We start from the raw sequence: 20,461 nt of genomic DNA, 5'->3' as shown, positions 1-20,461 counted from the left end.
TTATAATTGAATGCGAATAATTTTCTTTAAGCCTATTTAAAAAGAAATTTGATAAGAAAAAATTTTTTTTATGAAAACAAAAAGACTCCTAGGCAATGGCGAGTAGAGACGGTCAGTTGAATATTATAATATTTTAGATTCACTTTGTTCATCATATCTGGTTTAAAGTTAATTTTATTACATGCTGGCATGTGTTAACAGCTTTAAGAAATTGACTTCAAAACTAAACTATGGTTAAGTCTTTATGCATTTCTTTCACGTCTATTTTTATCTATATTTTCTAGCCTTTCACCTGCGAACTGGATCTGCTACCTTAGCTGTTGTACATCTACTGATATAAAATCTCTTACCTATTCTTTTAATGTGACCATACCATCAAAGTCTCCTTTTCTGAACACATTTCCCTATAATGTCAAGATTTAATTTTTCTCCAAATTACAGTTATTAAAAACAAAAAAGTTTAATTTCTCATTGTTTTTCCTTCAGGATGAGAGGAAGGGGGATATACCCCCCCCCCCGATGATTATTATCAAGAAAGACGAGTATTTACTTGTAAACCAATGACGCCACATAATGAAGTTCATAATTTAAAAAGTTGCCACAAACTACCATTATGATGGCAGCTATTTTTTAAGTAAATATTCTCTTGGAAAACACAATTTTCAAACAATGTCACAGTTAATGAAATATATCTTAAATAATATGTATACAAATACTGACCCAATTAGTCATAAGAGGTCTCATAGAAGATTAAGACTTACTTGTTGAGGAACAGGCTGATAATGTTGATGTTGCTGGGGCAACAATGAAGCAGATGCCATTGCTGATGTAGAAGAGATAACAGGCGGAACCTGAGGGGGTGGTGCATCAAGTTTCGCACCTCGGAAGTGAGGGTTGATTAGAATTTTCCTCCCCTGTTGATGCGAAGTTGTATTGTTGCCGTGTGTTAGTTGTACATTTGGTGTAGAAGCCGGGGGTGCTAGCTGAGGTGCGGGGTTAAGCGGGGCCGGTTGTGCATAGTGAGGTTGGATGGCAGCTTCGTGTTGACTCACGACTGGCTGCTGTTGGTACACATGGCTTTGATGAGATGCAGGTTGAGATGGATGGGAGGGGGTAGGGGGTGGCTGTTGAATCGGGTGATGATAATGCTGCTGCTGATGTTGCTGCTGCTGCTGCGGTGGTTGGCTACTCTCGCGGGGTTGGTTATGTGACGTATTATAGTTACTCTGACATGTGATAGGGATAGGATACACTTCACTTTCTCTGTGGGTCATAGTTGGGATAGGTTGTTGTTGGAGATGGTGTTGCTGTTGCGGTTGTTGTGATTGTTGTTGGTGGTGGTGGTGGTGCTGCGGTTGCTGGTGGTGTTGGTAATGTGCAGTTTTCTTCTGTTCAGGCATTTGATGATGAACCGGTTGCTTTTGATTCACGTTGGATGTGTCTTGCCAAGCACCATAGACAGGTTGTCGGCCACCTCGCATACCACGATTTTGACCACCACGGTATCCACGTCGTCCTCCACGTCGATTTCGCTCATTCAAAAATTGATCAATCTGAGCTTGCTGCTCTTCACTTATTTCTGAAATCAAAAAATAAAAATCAGAAGACCTCCTGAGCACTACTAAAACCAAGAGCTTTCTTCTTTAAAGAGAAATCATGGTGATAATAATAATAGTTAAGAAACAATAAATTAAATCTAGAGTTACCATCTACCAATTTTTGAATTTCAATTAAAAAAAAAAAAAAAAAAAAAAAAAAAAAATGCAGAGTCATTTCCTGTTTTAAACACATCTGCTCTATCTAGGATAATGAGCACTTTAGATAATAGCTCCTGGACAACACCACCAAAAAAAAAAAATGGCAAAAAGAAGTTCTTTATCCAATGCAACACTATGTTTAAACACACTTGCTTTATCAAGGATATTGAGCACTTATAGAATTAAGGAGGCCTCCAGAGCACTACTAAAAGTAAGTTGACTGCCCCCTCTAAAAGAGAAATTCTTTTTTTTTTTTTTGTGATGAGTGAAAAAAAAAATAAATAAATAAAACTCCATAAAAAATACCAACTTTTTGGGTGTTTGAATTGTATTTTTTAAGTTTTGGTAAGACATACACACAGACAACTGTCCTTTATATAATAGATGAGGAGTATTTAATTGTCTGTTGCTGAGCCGATTTCCGTAGCATCCTCTATTTTTCACCTGGTCAATGCAGAGTGCAAGAGCTCTAGTCAGATAAATCAGTACTTGAAATATCTCTTGCCAAGCGAGATAACTTTCACTTTTTTTTTTATTTAACTTCAGTAAGTTTTAAAATATCAAGGGGATCACTCCTGGAGCTAACACTTGATTCCGTTATGATTGAGATATTTTCGGGGGTGAGCCTTGAGGAGAGTTACTGTTGTTCATTGGGCGTTGCCCTTGATAATGCGTCTCCTCTGTCAATGTAAAGTCTGAGACCATGTCGGGTAGTTGTGGTGAAGTGGATTCTGGTGTAATGTCACTGGGAAGAGGGATGGGGTTGCTTATTGGGCAAATGTCATCTTCAATCATTAAGCGAATATCTCTAATCATACTGGAAATCTGCTCTGTAGAGAAAGCTTTGTTCTTCATGAAGTTAAACTTCTGGCAGGTAAGTTTTTCTCTTGCGATGCCTTTTTTATTTGGGCAATGATACTTGAAGGTTTTTTGCCATTCTTGGCATCTTTCTTTGAGTTTTGAATGCTTAATTTTTGCATACTCCATTGCCCATATAAGCGTCCATTTATTCTCCCTGCTCTATTGAGTTTGTGTAAACTCAGTTATATCTCTTTGACTAAAGTCCTCTTTTTCTTTTTTAATTTAACTTCAGTGTACAAAGAGTTATGTCCCTTTAAACAGAAAAAAAAAACATTTAAAAGTAGGGCTGGATCACATCTTCGCAAACATCATTTCATAAAGTTAATTCGAAAATGTTACAAAACCACGTTATCTAATTTTTTTATTAAATGAATAAAAAAAATTTTATAGAGTAAGACAACTTTTTAAAGGTTTATTTTTTTCAGGACTTATGCAGAATAAGGATTGTGCTGAAATAATAATGTTACTATTTAGAAACCCATTCTTAACATGGGGAGAGTGTTTTGTAACTATTATGTACTTTCCCTTAATAGTTTAATAAAGTAAAGATACCATAAACCTTGAATTTAACTTGAAAAAACTATAAAAAATATTTTTTTAAAGCACGGTACCTTCTCTGCATAGGTGCCGCTCTTTCTCTTTCATTTTGCTGGTTGTATTTAAAAATATTATTCGTAGTATATGTATCTTTCTGACACAAAGGAAAATTAATAATAAAAAATTTTTAAAAAATGGTAATGAAATATTTGAATGAAAATAAAAAAAATATATTTTACCTAAAGTATCTGGAATGTCTGTTCTCGTTTTGGGTTTGGTGGTTGCAATAGAAATAATATTGGAGCGTTCACTGATAAAACGGCCACGCCCTTTTTCTTCATCCTCACTGTCGCTGCTCTCATCAAAACCTTTAATTGTTTTATCCTAAAAAGTGAAAAAGAAATAAAAATAAAAATAGTGGTCTATGAGAAAAAAAAAAAAATTAAAAAAATAAAAGAGATGAGCACTTATAAAGTGCAGACCATCTCCAAAATCCAACTAAGATCCAATATTAGCTGAAAAGAGAAAAAAAAAAAAAAAAAAAAATGGTGTCACCAATTATTCAAGTATTTCATTTAGTTAATACTTGTTCAAAACCAGACTTGGCTAGGTACATAGGTAGCTATGTAGGTACAACAATATTAATTGGGAAAGAGGGTCAGGATTAATAGTTGCTTTTTCTATCAACTGCCCATTTTCAAATCAGGGGTCAGCAATTTTAGTAGGGCAGGATATTTTTAAAACAAAGTCAAAGTCAGGAATTTGTAACTGACCATCTCTGGCATTAAGGCATAAAAACATTTGGTGCACATACACCATAATAACGAAATTCAGAAAAAAAAAAAAAAAATCGATTCAAAAATGAAAAAAAATTTTATCTACTGACTTTTTATGTCGATTTCAACTAAAAGCACTATCTACTCAATTTGCATGTCAGAAGTACTTAAATATTACCGCATTATTTAAAAAACATTAGTTTTCAATCTTTATCATAACAAACCGTCATTATATTTCTTTGGGAAGACACAACGTAATAACAAGGAAAGTAAAGGCAAAACGCATGATTTATTAAAAAAAAATTGCCATTAGTTACACACTATTTACCTCTCTTTGGAACTCTCCAGTGTTCTTTAGTCAAACATTTTATTTTTGCTAATTTTCTTCAAAAATTGTTTTCTTTAATAATTTTTTTCTACCTTATAATTTTTTGTAATTTTTGGATATAATCATTACTATAACATGACAATTAAGTAGAGACTATCAGTGTGCCTTTAAATTCAATATTAAAAATTTTAGAATTTGGCTATTTGTAGTTGCACTGACCATTTAAAGTTAATGATCACGGTAAAGTTGATAACAATGCGGACTGACAACCTAGGTGCACCAAATTCGAATCCAGTCAATTTCATAGCACTAGTTTCACTTATGGATGTTGGCAACCTTCACGTAGTCTCTTCTGTATTTGATCCTAGAAAGATTCTGGTAAACAACTAAACAGAACGACAGAATCAAGTAAAAAAATGTTGGACCATGCTGATTTATACAAATTTACTCAATATGAAGATTCTATTAAAAGTATGTATTTATTATAAATTTATGTCAACATGTGCTGCACAGCATATTTTATCTGGTATATATGAATAGCAGACATTGCAGTGATTTTATGTAATCGCTGCGGCCAGTTGTTCAAAATGCCTTTGTCTAATCTATATAATGTTTACATGTAGTTTTGTTGTTATCACAAAATATATACACACACTGACAGCAAAGTAAAAATCACAACACAGTTGATCTACAAAAATATTCTTGTTTTTATTATTTCACTCTGACAATCAATCAGCTTTTCTGTGACAAACTGTTTACTGAAAGGTATGGGGGAGTAGACAATTGGCTGTGGTGAGAAAGTAGTGACAAATGTTGCAGGCTTCTCTCACTGACTGACTTTTTGTGTCTCTGCGATGACTTTATTTATGATCACATTATTTCCATTAGCATCTCTAATATTTCTTTTGTCTATTGTCTCAACCTTTGACTGATATCTTCTCAAGTATTTCTGGGCTGAATTATGCATTCCGTTAGACAATAGGTGGAAATACTGAATTCTTAACAATTGAAATTATTTGCATGTGTGCAACCCATTGAATGTTTTTCTTCCCGGCATTGCCAATATCTAACAGTAATAGATGCTTGGTCAAATGAAGAAGGAAGAGGTACAGAGAACTGAAAATATCTCTAGCCAAAGTCAGACCACCCAAGCAATATTCTCTTTATTTGAAAAGAAAAAAAGTACCTCACTGAATGGGAAAAAAATCATGCTGGGATTGGCCTTTGTGAAAAAAAATAGGATTATCTGTAGATAATGGAGAGTCTTAGATGTTATCCCCAGTAGATGTTTCATAGACCAACCTCTTGAAGGAGTAGGATGACGTTGGAAAGAGTGGTTGGTTTTCTATGAAGGCTGCCGGCAGTTGTGTTTCTCTGGGTCAGTTGGGTCCTTTAGAGGCGCTTGGCTGAAGGACGGTGTCAAGGGAACTTTTTTTTTTTTCTTTTTTTTTTTTTACACAGTAGTCACCACTTATCAAGGGCCGGAAGCCACTCAGGGATAAGGGTTATTGCCAAGTACATTACGTTAGTGTGGAGATTTGATGAAGTGTTTACTTAAGGGGGCGGTTCATTAGGAATTTGTTAACTTGAATGTTTCAGTCTGGTCACATAAAACATCTCATTTTGCAAGCCTGGCATAAATATTATTATTTGCTTATAACCTGGGCTTGTGGTTTTTGTTTCCCTGTGTATTTTTTCATTGCAGCACTGACATAACAGGTAAGATGATCAGAGCCAATGCAATAAATATGCAAAAGCATGTTAATATTTAGAAACAAACTAACTTTTTCTTTAGTCTCTTTTTTTATTTCTATTCATGTATAAAAAGTACTTTGTGTGTGTGTGAATTCGTTTCCTATGAACTCTGAAATGGCTAGGCCGATATCTTTTCAATTTCACACAAATGTACTTTATGTGTAGGGGAGTGTTCTTACATAGGTTTTGTTTCAGAATGCCTCCGATAAGTATCAAAAATCGATAATTAAAAAAAAATCCAATTAAAGATGGAACAGTCGGATTTTGATTAAAGTTAACACCCTTATACAGTCTAACATCACAAGTGCATTTGGGAAGTAGAAAAGCCCAGTGTATAAAATAAGATGAGTGCGTTTGAAATGAATATTTCTGTTTACAGTACAATCGAATCATGATACTTAACTTTTGTATTTTAAAGTTTTATTCAAGCTATCATATAAAAATACTTTTATAAAATCAACAGTAAGTTCTCTACAGTGCAATGTAGACTACAATGTATTATGGATTAGGTCACTGTCGGAAGGCATGTGAAAGTTCCTCCCAGTACATTGCAGTGAGTCTCCAATTAGAGCAGGGAATTCAATCGATTAAATTGGAAAATGAGCAATTTCACTAATTTCAGCAACAATAAATGTATAGGAGAGTGGAACATTTGTTGACCCTCATTCAATTCTAGGCAACATCGGATTTCCCTGCTAGTATAATGTGAATGAATCAACATTGTTGATTCTTAAGCTTGTTTTTTCTTGTTAGGTTCAGATTTGAAATGAATAAAAACAAAGAACAAGAATTTACTTCATAATCCTCTTCTTGATTTTGAAACGATTCATAGTCGTTCACAGAATGAGCATATCTTTCATTGGTAAGTCCTTCAAGAGGCTGTACATTTAGATCGCCAGCACCAAAACTCTCAGATGTTACATCCTAAAAATAAATAAAAAGTTTACATTAAATTCAAATTCAAAAACAATGAAATTACGAGGTGTCTTCAATAAGGTTCCACACTTTTTTGTACAGGCATTTAAAATTGTTGTAGACTCTTGAAAATTCAGTATGTTATTGCTATACATCTTATGAAATGACTGACCAATTTTTATGATTTCATGTTCAAATGAACAGCTAAAGCAGGTATTGGAATACACCCTACTAAAGCTTGATTGTCACAGCTGATGATTTCAAAAATGCAATATGGACGTGAGGACACTATAAAAGAATGATATGCAATAAAATTTTGTTTAAAACTTGGAAAAAATGCCATAGAAACGTACAAAATGCTTCATATGGCTTCTGAGCCATCTTGCATGAATCAAACATCAGTTTTTGAGTGGCATAAGAGATTCAAGGAAGGTAGGGAATCTGTGAGGGATGATGAGAGGTGTGGGAGGAGTAAGGAAGTCACAACACCGGAGTTGATTGGCCAAATAAAGAATTTCATAGATAAGGACCGTCATGTGTTTATAGAGACAATAAGTGCACAGTTTGATGTCAGTGTGGGAACTGTATACAAAATTATTTGCAATAAACTGAAGATACAGAAGATTTGCGCAAAGTTTGTCCCAAGAGTGCAGACTATTTGACCAAGATAGGCATCAAGACCCTCCCTATAATCCAGACCTTTCTGCCTGTGACTTTTGGTTATTCCCTAAGCTTAAGGAAAACCTCAGAAGCTGCCGTTATGAGACAATTGAGGAGATGAAAGAGGCGGTGACGAGGGTCATTGACACGCTCACACAAGAGGACTTCTATGGGGCCTTCCAGATGTTGGATTGATACAACAAGTGCATTGCAGCTGGGGGAGATTACTTTGAAGGGGACTAGAGTTTCATGTGTGTACTGTGAATCAAAGTGCCCATACAAAGAAAGTGTGGAAATTTATTAAAGACACCTTGTAACTTCAACTGATTAGAACAAACAAAAATCATTTTCACCCAAGAACATAAGTGCAGCCAATGTATTCCATGTTTAAACAATTTTTCTTGTGAAGATTTTTGTTTAACCAATCGAACCCTTGCTCACTCATTCCTTTGCAATGACGGACCAGCATTCATTTGCATGTAATGTTATTACAATTATGAAAGATAAATCTATAAATAAATACTATGTTTGTAATATACTAATCTGAGAAATTCTGAAATACATATGGGATTGCATAACGGTGTGTATTTACTATATAGGCTGTGATGGTCCACTTGTTGTTTTCGTCTTTATTTGACGTCTGATTCTGGCACTGGTTGTAGTGTCAATCATGAGATCTGTTGTAACGAAAGGATTCTCCCTTCAAACAAAGCTGCAACAAATAACGTTTTATTTTTCAAAGTTACTGAACAACAAACTGAATAAAAACTGAGCTCAATCAAATCAAAACATCCAACCAAATGCAAATGGTCCATTAACTAAAGCTCAAAGACTCATCTGTCTCAGAGACCAACAGAAAACTAACTGACCCCCATGTCTGCTCTGCTAGAGTATATATATTAAATACTAGTATCATTTGCATAAGACCATTCAGCCTACTTGAAAAAACTAAGCTGCTTATCTATGGACATAAAACAAACTTATTACCCAGGATACTCTGGATTTGGAAGGACATTAATTTTTCTAGAACTCAAGCGACTCTAAATCACTTCATGGACCTTGTATCCAAGAAAAAGGTACTAATTCAAAAATGTTAGCCTATTTCTTGGGTGGTCTCTCTATTTTCTTAGCTAAATATTCTCTCATTGCAGGTCAGTCGTTCACGTGTACTACAACTATGCACCGAACTAAACATGCAGCAGTGGACATGTTTACACTTATATATAAAATACATTTGAGTTTGTTAGATTCTTTTGGCTATTACAAAAATAAGTCAAATAATAGGAATGATCAAAATAACATAGATGCTATCAAACTCAAACGTATTTTATATCTCCAACAAACAATTAGATTATTTTTTCTAATGCAATCAAATGTTTCTTTGAACAAATTACTCAAGTTAAAAATAGCAATCGAATAGAAAAATTAAATAATAAACTGGATGAATTCAAAAACAAGAACATAAATCAATTGAGACTGCATACCTCTGCCTGACAATGTAAGGATGTACTAAAGTCTTATGGGGCATCACTTTTCATAATGTATAAAGTATTCCTCAAGTTATGTCATGAAAACGATAACTTAAAACTATTTATTTGATCTTGATGAAATCTTGCATGGTGGTTACTGTTATCAAAGACAATCAGATCCATACATCAAATTTTGAAGTTGGAAGTTAAAATTCTGACCATGACCAAACTTTTCATGGTTAGATAAGCTGCAAAACTTCATTGGCTATAGTATGGACCAAGTAGTGAGACTTTACAATGAATAAAACCAAAGTTATTGCAAAAAGTGTGACTTTCACGATTTCTGTAACCTTGACCTAGATATCTAAAATTATATTAATTCCAAATTAGACCATGACCAAGTTTGGTAACAATTAGTTAAGCTGTGTGAATGCTAGGCTTTACACAAACAAACAAACATACAAACTCAACAGAAAACATAACTTCCATGTTGGAGGTAATAATGGTAAATAAATTTACAAGGACATTTTTGGAATCTACCTGATGAAATATTTGAAAGAATTTCATTTGTAAACGTCGATTAAATGATCAATGAGATTCTATGCGTGCGTTTCATTGAAAGAATACTAGGAATATTGATTAAAAGATGAGGATGCTGAAAGAGTAAAATAATTTTTTAATAGACTTTGCAGCATCGTTCAAGACCAAAATGTATAATCACTTAACGTACCTGATCCACTTCCACTAGATTTCCAGCACCATTCTCAAAGCCATCAAGTTCAGAAGGATCTGGCACGTCAATGACGTCTTCCCCTGCAAAGTCTGCATCTAAAGGACCTCTGAGGTTTAAAAAAAAAAAGACAAAGAAAGTAAAGATTTACGCCAAAACATAAAAAAAAAAAAAAACAATCATATTACAGGTTTTATTCAAAATTGATAAAATTTCATATTCATTTTATTTTTATCATTATAAATTATTTTTTTTAATAAAGAACAGTGGACTGCTCGAAATATTAAAATAAAATGTCATTTTATATGCTTTCATATTTTCTATAAAAGCTATTTTTATTTGTCAGATGTGAATAAATTATTTTTAACCTAAAAACACTTTAAATTATAACAAATGTGTGTGTGTGTGTGTGTGTGTGTGTTGCACTACATTATTCTTCTCCTTCAGAATTCTTGGTATCAAAATTTTGATACACAGCTAATTCTTCTTCTTCTCACAATTCCCGGTTTCAAAAGCCAATAGACGTCAAACAAAACTACCTTCTACAAAAAAGGCCCTTCTCTGATCAACAGGCTTTTTACTGAAACTGCCTTTCATATACATCTTCAATGCCCTGAAGTTTCATTACCTCATGAGATCGCCAGCCTATAAGTAAACATAGTGGCCATTTTTTTCTTCATTCTCCTTGAAAATCTAAGTTAAAAATGGCATAATGTAAATAATAATGTAATTGCAGCTTCTCTTCCAATTTTCGGAGTTTTTAATCAGGCCCAAACGCATTTTATTTCCTTTGATGGATTGATTATTGCTATTTCTTCTGATGAGTTGAGGGCAAAATAGATTCATTGATTGATATAATAATTAAGTGAATAATTTTGTGCTATGAAACAGATACTGCCAAGAATTTTATAGCAAGCCACACTCTCCCCAATGGTTTACTTCTACTTGTGCAGCTGCCATCGCGCAAAGGCAGCATGCGTACCGCAGATTTAACCGACATAAGTCCAGTTCAAACAGGCAGAAGTATATAGAAGCCAGAAGTAACTGTAAGAAAGAAATAGCGACAGCTAAGAGAGAATTTACTGAAACCCCCCCAAAAACACATTGAAACACAGAAATTAGGGATCCGCGACTTCTGGAAAATCTACAACAGTGTAGTAAATAATGAGCAATCAACAATCCCCCCACTATCCAACAATCATGAGGTTGTTTGCTCTGCAACTGAGAAGGCTAATATGCTTGCCAGTTGGTTTGCCTCCAACTCCACACTGGACCCTTCCAACCACCCCCTCCCTGACTTCCCTTTGCAGACAGACGCCACACTAGACGATCTGAAAATCACCCCTTCTCAGGTGCATGCTATCATAAGAAATCTTGACACTACAAAAGCATGTGGACCTGATCTCATCTCGGATGTGCTATTAAAAAAGTGCACTGCTGAAATAGCTCCAGTTCTCTCCAAACTTTACAACAAATGCCTTAATGAATCTTGCTTTCATGCCTGCTGGAAAACTGCTTCTGTGTAGTACCAGTTTTCAAGAATTCTGGCGAAAGAACTGACCCAGTAAATTATCGCCCCATTAGCCTCCTCTCACTTTTCGCCAAAATATTTAAGACAATAATTAACCAAGCTCTAATCCATCACCTTACAGATGCTAAACTTTTGACTGACCCACAATATGGATTTAGACAAGCCCGTTCAACAGCAGACATCCTAACTGTAATCTCAGAACATATATACCAGTCACTGGACAAAGCAGGGGAGGGTAAAGTGGTAGCTCTAGATATATCTAAGGTTTTTGACAGGGTATGGCATGAAGGTCTTTTCAGGAAAATCAGATCATATGGTATCACTGGAAGAATACATGACATAATTAAATCCTTCTTAGATAAGAGAAAAATCCAGGTTGTCCTCGACGGTCATACATCTAAACAATATATAAATGCAGGAGTGCCTCAGGGGTCTATCCTGGAACCTCTGTTGTTCCTAATATTCATAAATGACCCTCCTGACAAAATTGCCTGTGAGATGGGTATATATGTTGACGACATCACACGCTATAACAGACACGACAGGAAAACAAATGAACACATATCTAAAGAAATGGCAGAAACACTAGAGGATGACCTCCGATCTGTAATGGAATGGGGACAAAAATGGATGGTCACATTCAATGCTGCTAAGACAAAACTCGTTTCCTTCAACAATTACAAGAAACCTTCTCTACCACCAATAGCAATGGCTAATGACTCTTTATCTGAAAGTACATCTTTTAAACTCCTTGGCCTAACGCTCTCAGGAAACACGAGTTGGAACAATTACATCGAGAGTATCGCCAGGACCACTGCGAAGAAGGTAGGTTCTCTCTACCGTGCTAGAAAGATACTAACGCCCGAAAGTATCCTATACCTCTATAAGGCCACCATTCGCCCATGTATGGAGTATTGTTGTCATATTTGGGCTGGTGCATCTACCACTAGTTTCTTGCTCCTAGACAAGGTTCAAAAGAGAGTCGGCAATCTGATAGGTCCTGAACTGTCATCTAAACTTCAGCCCCTGTCCCATCGACGAAATGTTGCATCCTCTGCCTTTTCTACAAGTACTTTAATGGTGAATGCTCTGACGAACTGCAAGCACTTGTGTGCCCCCTCGACGTAAATACCCCCGACAAACCCGACAAGCATCTAAATCCCACCCCTTCACAGTAGAGATCTGTAGATGTAAGAGAGCCTTCTACTCCAGTAGTTTCTTCCCCAGAACAGCTAAACTTTGGAATTCCCTACCGGGTCCCTGCTTCGCCAACTGTACTGACATGCAGAAGTTCAAGTGCAACGTGAACTGACATCTTGCTGCCCAACTCCCTACACAGTACTCCTGATGCCCATGTCCCTGATAGTAGCCCCTACAACAAAGTGACAATATGCCTTGTTTGGGGTGAAAATGTAATAAAAAAAAAAATAAAATAAAATAAAAAAAAATAAAAAATAAAAAAAAAGAATTGTAAATGTCAACTGAATTAAAAGAATAAATTGTAAGATGGTCAACATCATGAAATTTGGAATATAGACTTTTATGATTGATTCATTATATGCTCTGTACTTACATTGAGATTCTTAAATAAGGATTGGTATATATAAAAAGGAAATATAAGTGAATAAAGAATATTTCCACAGAAATATTCTTATATATATATATATATTTATATGCTCAACTCATTCAAATATTAAATAATGTGCACTATATACCCTTTTCTCAGACATTGTTATTTTTTTTTTCTTTTAGGGGGTGGGGTATAAACAAAGATTCTCAAAAAAAAAAAAAGTTGCTGTTTAAACAAATTTTATGTTACATTGTATAACTGAAAATAAACATTGTCTGGAAACAGCTGTAAATGATTTGGACGTTATTGTCTGTACTCTTTATTTGGAAGAAGATTTGAAAATAATTTAAACCTTTAAAAATACACACATATGCCTTCATCTATATTGTGAATTGTTCACACATCTTCACACTTACGAATGATCCCAATACATTGATGGGTATACAGTTCTCTCTCTTTAAACAATACTACTCCTTAATTTCATCAATTTAACAATCATTGGTATGCAGATGCTGACGTATGTATACAAAGGTTTAATTGATGGTCTTAACTATGACACACAGAGCTGAAAATGTGACACTTGTGAACAAGTGCTTCTGTCAAAAGCTGGCCATGTCAACCACCTTAAGTCATACAAAACTCCTGTTCAGGTCAACTTTGCACCTATTAGTCCAAACCAAATGATCTGTTTAACATGCAGCAAAGTTTGCAAGTCTACTGCTGGTTTGAGAAGACATGTGATTGTTCATAGGAATACCCTTCAACCTCCAGAGGAAGTCAACTCAATGGAAATTGCTCAATTTGTATGTCACATCTGCTTCAAGATGTGCTAATCTGCAACGGGACTGTGGATGGCATGGATGACGAGATGAGAACTAATTATGACGGCAATCATCTGGAAAGATGCAGCAATCATCATCTATGTACGTATATGCCAGCAACATTCACCCAAGGAGAAAGTGTCAAGGGAATATCAAAATCCAGAAGCGATCTCCAGTCACATGTACATCCTGGTCAGGGGAGATAACAATGATAGGTTTTTGTAGTTGCAGTTCTTGCAGGGAGGTGTCAACGTCTTACATACATTGCCTGGTATTTTCCAAATGATCACCCCTCTGGTATTGACCAAGCTCAACATTGCTTAACTTTGGTGATCTAACAAGAACCGGTGTGTCAATGTGATTATGCCGTGTTGATGCCAATGTTTAAATAAGAAACAAATATTTAGTTCATTTATCTTAAAAAAACATTAAATATCAAACATTAAAAAAATAAAGATGTTTTCTAACTTTTGAGATGAGGATTAATAATTTATATCATTAAGACGATAATTTGGATCTGAACATGTAGCGTTGGCTAACAATCAGCTCAAAGGGAATCTTCTAGAGGGTGATGGTCCAATCCTTACAGCAGGTAATCTATATATATAAAAGTGAAAATGTATGTATTTATGTTCACTTTTTGTGTATGTCCGCGAAAGGCTTTTTTCTGAGAAGCGATCGGTCGGCTCACTTCTTCTGTAAACTTTTTATATCACGTCTAAATAATAATATCTAAGAGTTTGAACAGGGGTCGCATGTGTATTTAATTTGCCCGGATTTTACCAGCTCGCCGCTTCAAAAAGCGAATGATCTAGCTTGCAGCGCAAAACTAGGTCAGACACCACGCCACTTCCTCGCACCTGTTTATTTCGCTTCATAAACATTCACTTAATGTCCTTATCAGTTCCTTTCCCTCGTGGCCGAGACGGTTAGGTGTCTGGCTTTTTTTCCCTTTCGTTTCCACCTTCGCGTCAAGGCTTCGGGGTTCAATCCTACCTTCCTACTAAAACTTTTTTTCTTTCTTTTACACCTCCAAACACTCGGGCAACGCCAGGTACCGCCCGCTAGTCTATAATATAAATCTAAACTGTCTGTTTAAATGTATGCATGTATGTATGTTTGCATGTCTGCCTAAAACTTTTGACAGAGGTGACGGATTTTCACGAAATTGGTATCGTTTTGAAGTTTGACCCTTTGGACGACAAATATAAAAAAATTGGCCCAAAACATTAATTCCTTCATTCTCAACTGGCCATGTTTCTACAAGGGAGGGAGGGGGGCGCCGATATTTTTGAAAGTCATCCCCTCTTTTCGATTGACTAGCCCTAATTTAAACCTTCACCACTTCCGGTTTGGCGATGGACACAACGGCAAAGACGTTTTTTTTTTTTCATGTTTTTTCCTCCTTCACGTTACAGGGCACTCAGACTAGTAATAACTAAGAATAACATAATAATTAACATTTTTACTTGGTTACGGCTAACAGAATGAGAACAATTTACCCTCGTGAATTAAACAAAGGTCCCACACCATCAACCAAGTTCCAACCACTGTCCCATCGCTGCAATGTTGCATCTCTGTGTCTGTTTTACAAGTACTTTAATGGAACATATTCTGAGGAACTGATTGCAATTTTACCCTCCCTCGATGTACATACACCCGACAAACACGTCTAGCAGCAAAATCCCACCCCTCCACTTGAGATTTCTAGATATCAGAAAGAATTCCATTCTAATAGTTTTTTTCTTTAAACTGCTAGACTTTGGAATTTTCTCCCTGTCTCTCGTTTCTCTGACTGTAATAACATGCAGAAATTTAAATGTAATGTAAACAGACATCTCTTCACATAGTCCCCAGTAGACATGGTCGAAAATAATAGCCCTTTACATTCGAGTGGCAATATGCCTTGTTAGGAATGAATAAGAATATAATAAAAAAGGTTTCCCATACCCGTTCCAGAATTTGAATAGAAAGTCTTAAGTTCGAAAACCCATACCTGAGGAAATTCATAGATCTATTGGCCAAAACATTTTAAACAACAAAGACGAAAATAACAGTCCGAATAATCCAAATACAGAAAAGACGAATATAAAACTCAATGTTTTCAGTTAAAAATAAAACAGTTAAAGAAGATCTTAAAAAAAATAAGAGACGCTTACGCAACATGTTCGTACACATCCACATGCTCAACATGACTTTGATATTGTGTCGGGATTGGAATTGCTGCATTAGAAGTTACTGTTTTCTCGACTTTTACAGGTAGTGGTTCCTTTTTGACAGGTGGGTCTTCATATTCATTGTCGCTACCAAGAAGAGCATCTTCATCGAGTTCTTCATCAGATTCTTCTTTTTCCTGAAAAATAAAAAAAATGATCAAATATGAAAATCTAATAGATTGTGTACTATTAACTAAGCTTCAACACCTGTCCCATCACAATATTGCATCCCTTTGCCTGGTTTATAAGTATTTTTATGGAATTTGCTGACTCATGGTACTTGTGTCCCCTTAACGTATATATCCTTCACTAATCCAACGAGCAGCAAAATCCCATCCCTTCACTTTAGAGGTCCCTAGATGTCGGAAAGCCTTCTACTCTAATAGTTCTTCTCTCAAACTGCTACACTTTGGAATTTCTTCCGGAGTCCCTGCTTCCCCGACTGTATTTACATGCAGAAGTTCAAGTGCAATGTGAACAGACATCTTGCTGCTCGACTCCCTACATAGTATCCCTGCAAATTTCGTTCCAAATAGTATTCCCTTATGTCGAAGTGGCATTGTGCCTTGTTTGGATTGAAAAGGCAGTAAAAAAAAAAAAAATAAAAGATTTGGGTGATTCTACTTATAATCACGGATGATAAGAACAAACCAAACAGATAGCAGAATCACTTTATAATAAAGTACTAGCAAAGATACTCACGCAAAGCACAGGACTTTGCTGTACACTCAGGTACCCACATCGCGGGCACCCTTGCAGTAAGTGGATTTTATAAAAGTAACTATTGCTTCAGGTGTTTAAAATTTTTCAACTACCTCCTTAATCCAACTATGAACTTTAAAGCAAATAGATTATATCAAAGTTGGCATATTGTTACACATAAAAATTGAAACAATTTCAAAGAATCACAATGGTTAACATTTGTTTAGTATCACAAACAAATTTTTATCAAAGATATAGCAAAGATACACACACTCTGCACAGGACTTTGCTATGCACTTGGATATCCATTTCGTAGGCACCCTTGCAGTAAATGAATGCTGTAAGAGCAACTATTGCTTAAGGTGTTTAACAGTTTTAATTAACTCCTGAAGTGACTTAAATCCAACCATGAACTGATGGAATGGTGGTGAATCCCAACTCGGTCTGCACCATCCCTAAATGGAGGAGTTGAAGAGTTGCACCAAATATGACCTTGACCTTGAAAAAGGGTGTACACCATCCCTAGGTGGGAGACCATCATCATGCCAGGTTTCGTCATTATCGGTCTAGTGATGTGGGTTGTAGGAGAGTTGTACACACGCACACACACAAACGCTACTACTTTATATATAAAGATACTGAATGTCTTTGAAGTTTTCAGTCACAGCTTTCTGTCGTGACATGACCACTACTCTGGTGATCCTGACTATTTATGCTGACATTTTTTTTTCTTGCTTCGGACAACTATTTTTTTCTATTACAAAAATGGCTCTACACTCAATGGGTTATGCTCCCAGCAGTCGCCTTTATTTTGATGCATCATAAAACAAAAATAAAATTAAACAAAGAATATTTCAGTAAAAAATAGATTCAAAAAAGTTTTAAACATTTAAATAATTATTTTTACTAGCGGGACCTGTGGAAATTCCACAATGGACTCTTTCATACGAAATTCAATTATGTTCCAATTATTTTGTTTCATTTTAATATTGTCTTTAAATAAAACAATAAAAATATCCATAAACTGTTGTATTTTTTTTTTTTTTCAAATAAATGTTTATTTCATCCAACTTCAGTTTTTTCTTGTCATTATTATTACTTGAGCTCATATTGAAAATAAAGCAAAAATTGTAAACAACAATATTTGAAATTATTTTTCGGTACTTGAATAGTTTAATCAAGACATTAAAAAATGAAAATATTGAAAAAAGGTTATATTGTACGTATTCGTTATGGAACGAAGTTCTCTGAAAAAAAAAAAAAAAAAAAATCACTCAAATAGTTTTTTTTTTTTTTTTTTTTTTTACAGCGAAAAAAACATTTGTTATGATACCAAGCAAAAGTTTCAATTTTTAGGAAGAAAACCTAGTATTAAAGATGGGGAGGGAGTGTTGGCGCTTCAAATTGAGTTATCTCCCCGTGACGTGTTTAAAACATTCCATAATGGCTGACTTTAACGCGCTCTCATAAAAACATGTTTTTTCGCTGTTAAAAAAAAACAAACTACTCGATCAAATTAAGTGAAAATTTTTTTCGGTGATCTTCAATCCAAAATGGATACATACAATATAACATTTTTTCAATATTTTCATTTTTTAATGTCTTGATTAAACTGTACAAGTACCTATTTTTCTTTAGAGAAACCTTCTGACAAGTAATATATCTCCAACACAGGCAATGATCGGTGAATACTAACAGTTATATATTTGATTAAAACTTGCAGTTCATGTAAAAATACACAACAAAATTATAAATGAAATACAAATAAAACAACAAATTGAAATATGGTAAACATCATTGTGAATATAAGTTATTTTTATTTATTTGTTTATTTAGTTTACAAAGGAATCACCATTATCTAGGCTCAGACACTACTCGAGGATAAGTGTTAAAGAGTATACAGTGGTCAAAAGGATAATATCATAGTAATCGTTAGAAGTGTAAATTTGGTAAATTGGATTACTTAAGGGAAACTGCTCATCAAGAACTTGTTTACATTGGACTTGAAGGCGGCCATATTGTAGCCATTGTGAAAGTAGGAAAACAGAAGAGTTCCACAGGTGTGCATTTCTCAGAAAAAAACTTTGTTCATGGAATCTACATTTAGATTTAGACACAGATAAGAGAGAAAAAATAATGTAGACTTTTTTTGTGTTAGTGTGAAGATATTTGTGCAAAAAATTGGGATCAAATGTTTCGGTGCACCTCAAAATAAAGCATCTATGAAAAGGGCGGATTCCGAGTGATACTAGTTGTTTTCAGTTCCACACACATTAAAACTTATAAGCAGATATAGAATATTGTATACTTTTTTAATTAAAACTATTCTGCATAATTTGTTTTTTCATATTTATGGTAAGAAAAAAGATGGTATATAAAAAAAAATATATTGCAAAAATGTATAAACATATAAAATAGAGACAATTTCTACAATGTTTTATATATGGTGGAATGATAAAATTGTTGCCCTAGAAAAGATAACCGGATTCCATTTCCATTTGATGAAAACCGGTTTCCTTTCTTTTTTTTTTTTTTTTTTTTTTTTTTTTTTTTTTTTTTGTTGCAGACCATCTACTAGTTGGCCAGTTGTGTACAAATCCCAAGAGCGATAAACATCTTCTATCGTGTCTGAAAGTGACACAATGTTCAATGAGCGAGATCAGATACTCCACTGTACAAATGCTCTCTACCAATCCAACAACAAGACCATTGCCAGCACCCTCAAAATGCATCACTGGATTGCCACGAATAAGACGGATGTACCCAGGGTGATGAAAACAAAGTTTCCAGCCACAATTATTGTCTTTGGTGTGGTTTTAAGTGAGGGCAACATCATGTCACCTCACATCTTCGGAGTTGGCTTAAAATGCAACATCAACGTGTAACTGGATGTACTGAAGAGTGTGGTGATCCCTTGGTGCAACCAGGGGATGCTGGGTGACCCTAAGCGTGGCCTCCTCCCCTAACCCCACTCCCTCCTTCGACCTGGACCTGCTGGACGACTTTATTTGGTCATACGTTGAAAACATCACCAACATGATCTTCCACAACACCAAAACCAGCCTGATCGCTGCCATCCACCGAGTGTTCACCAAGCTCCTGTCGGCACTTATGGAAAAGACATGCTCCCAGTTCCAGACCCATATCGAGACGGTGATTGAAGCTGAAGGCGGCCACATTGAATAGATGTCAGTTCTTCTACATAAGTTACCTGAATTGATTTTTTCAATAAAAATTTAAAAATAAAGCTGTAGTGTTTTATTTAACTCTAACACTTTTATTGTTCCACTGTGTATGTGCGCATCCCCTTTTCTTAAAATTAATACAAAAATAAAAAACATAGAATAGTTTTAATTTTAAAAAAACAAATTGGAAGTGTGCAATTTCATTTGTTTATAATTTTGGTAAAAAAAATTATTTATTTGTTAAATGTTATTTCGTTTTGTTTTTTTTAATAGACTGTCTTTTTTTTTTTAAATATGAAAAAAAAAAGTAACACAGAATAGTTTTAATAAAACAAAAAGTTTTGAACATTATGTATCTTCTCACAAATTCCATATGCATGCATGCAATTAACCTAAAATGAAAGACTTGCATACATAAAGATTGCAATTATAATTTCTGATTTTTTTCTCTAGTTTCCTGTTCATTTATTATATATATATATATATATATATATAATTATTTTTATACTATAATAATTAAATACCTACAGACACTAGTGTTTCATCCTTTCGGGAATCTTCAGTGCAGGGTGTCACAATTACTACCAGTCGAACGATTCGAACCCCACATCACGAGACATCTCTGGCTCGATTAGCGGAGACCGTATC

The 20,461-nt window shown here is 34.9% G+C and overlaps 1 protein-coding gene across 2 annotated transcripts in view; it reads right to left on the bottom strand.

The window, feature by feature from the left end:
* Positions 1–20,461, bottom strand: part of LOC145291188 (uncharacterized) — a 90,481-nt gene that overhangs the window by 34,403 nt on the left and 35,617 nt on the right. For both annotated transcript variants that reach the window (XM_080136767.1, XM_080136766.1), the window contains exons 4-8: positions 15,870–16,063; positions 9,789–9,897; positions 6,810–6,938; positions 3,395–3,539; positions 762–1,579 (exon numbers count right to left, since the gene is read on the bottom strand). In XM_080136767.1, coding sequence (XP_079992893.1) covers positions 762–1,579; positions 3,395–3,539; positions 6,810–6,938; positions 9,789–9,897; positions 15,870–16,063 — 1,395 coding nt within the window. The remainder of the gene's footprint in view (positions 1–761; positions 1,580–3,394; positions 3,540–6,809; positions 6,939–9,788; positions 9,898–15,869; positions 16,064–20,461) is intronic.

This window comes from Euprymna scolopes, chromosome 12 (assembly GCF_053919585.1).
Source record: "Euprymna scolopes isolate OS-2025 chromosome 12, ASM5391958v1, whole genome shotgun sequence".
Taxonomy (NCBI): Eukaryota; Metazoa; Mollusca; class Cephalopoda; order Sepiida; family Sepiolidae; genus Euprymna; species Euprymna scolopes.
The sequence above is the reverse complement of the archived record's forward strand: the minus strand, read 5'-3'. Positions and strand labels throughout refer to the sequence as shown.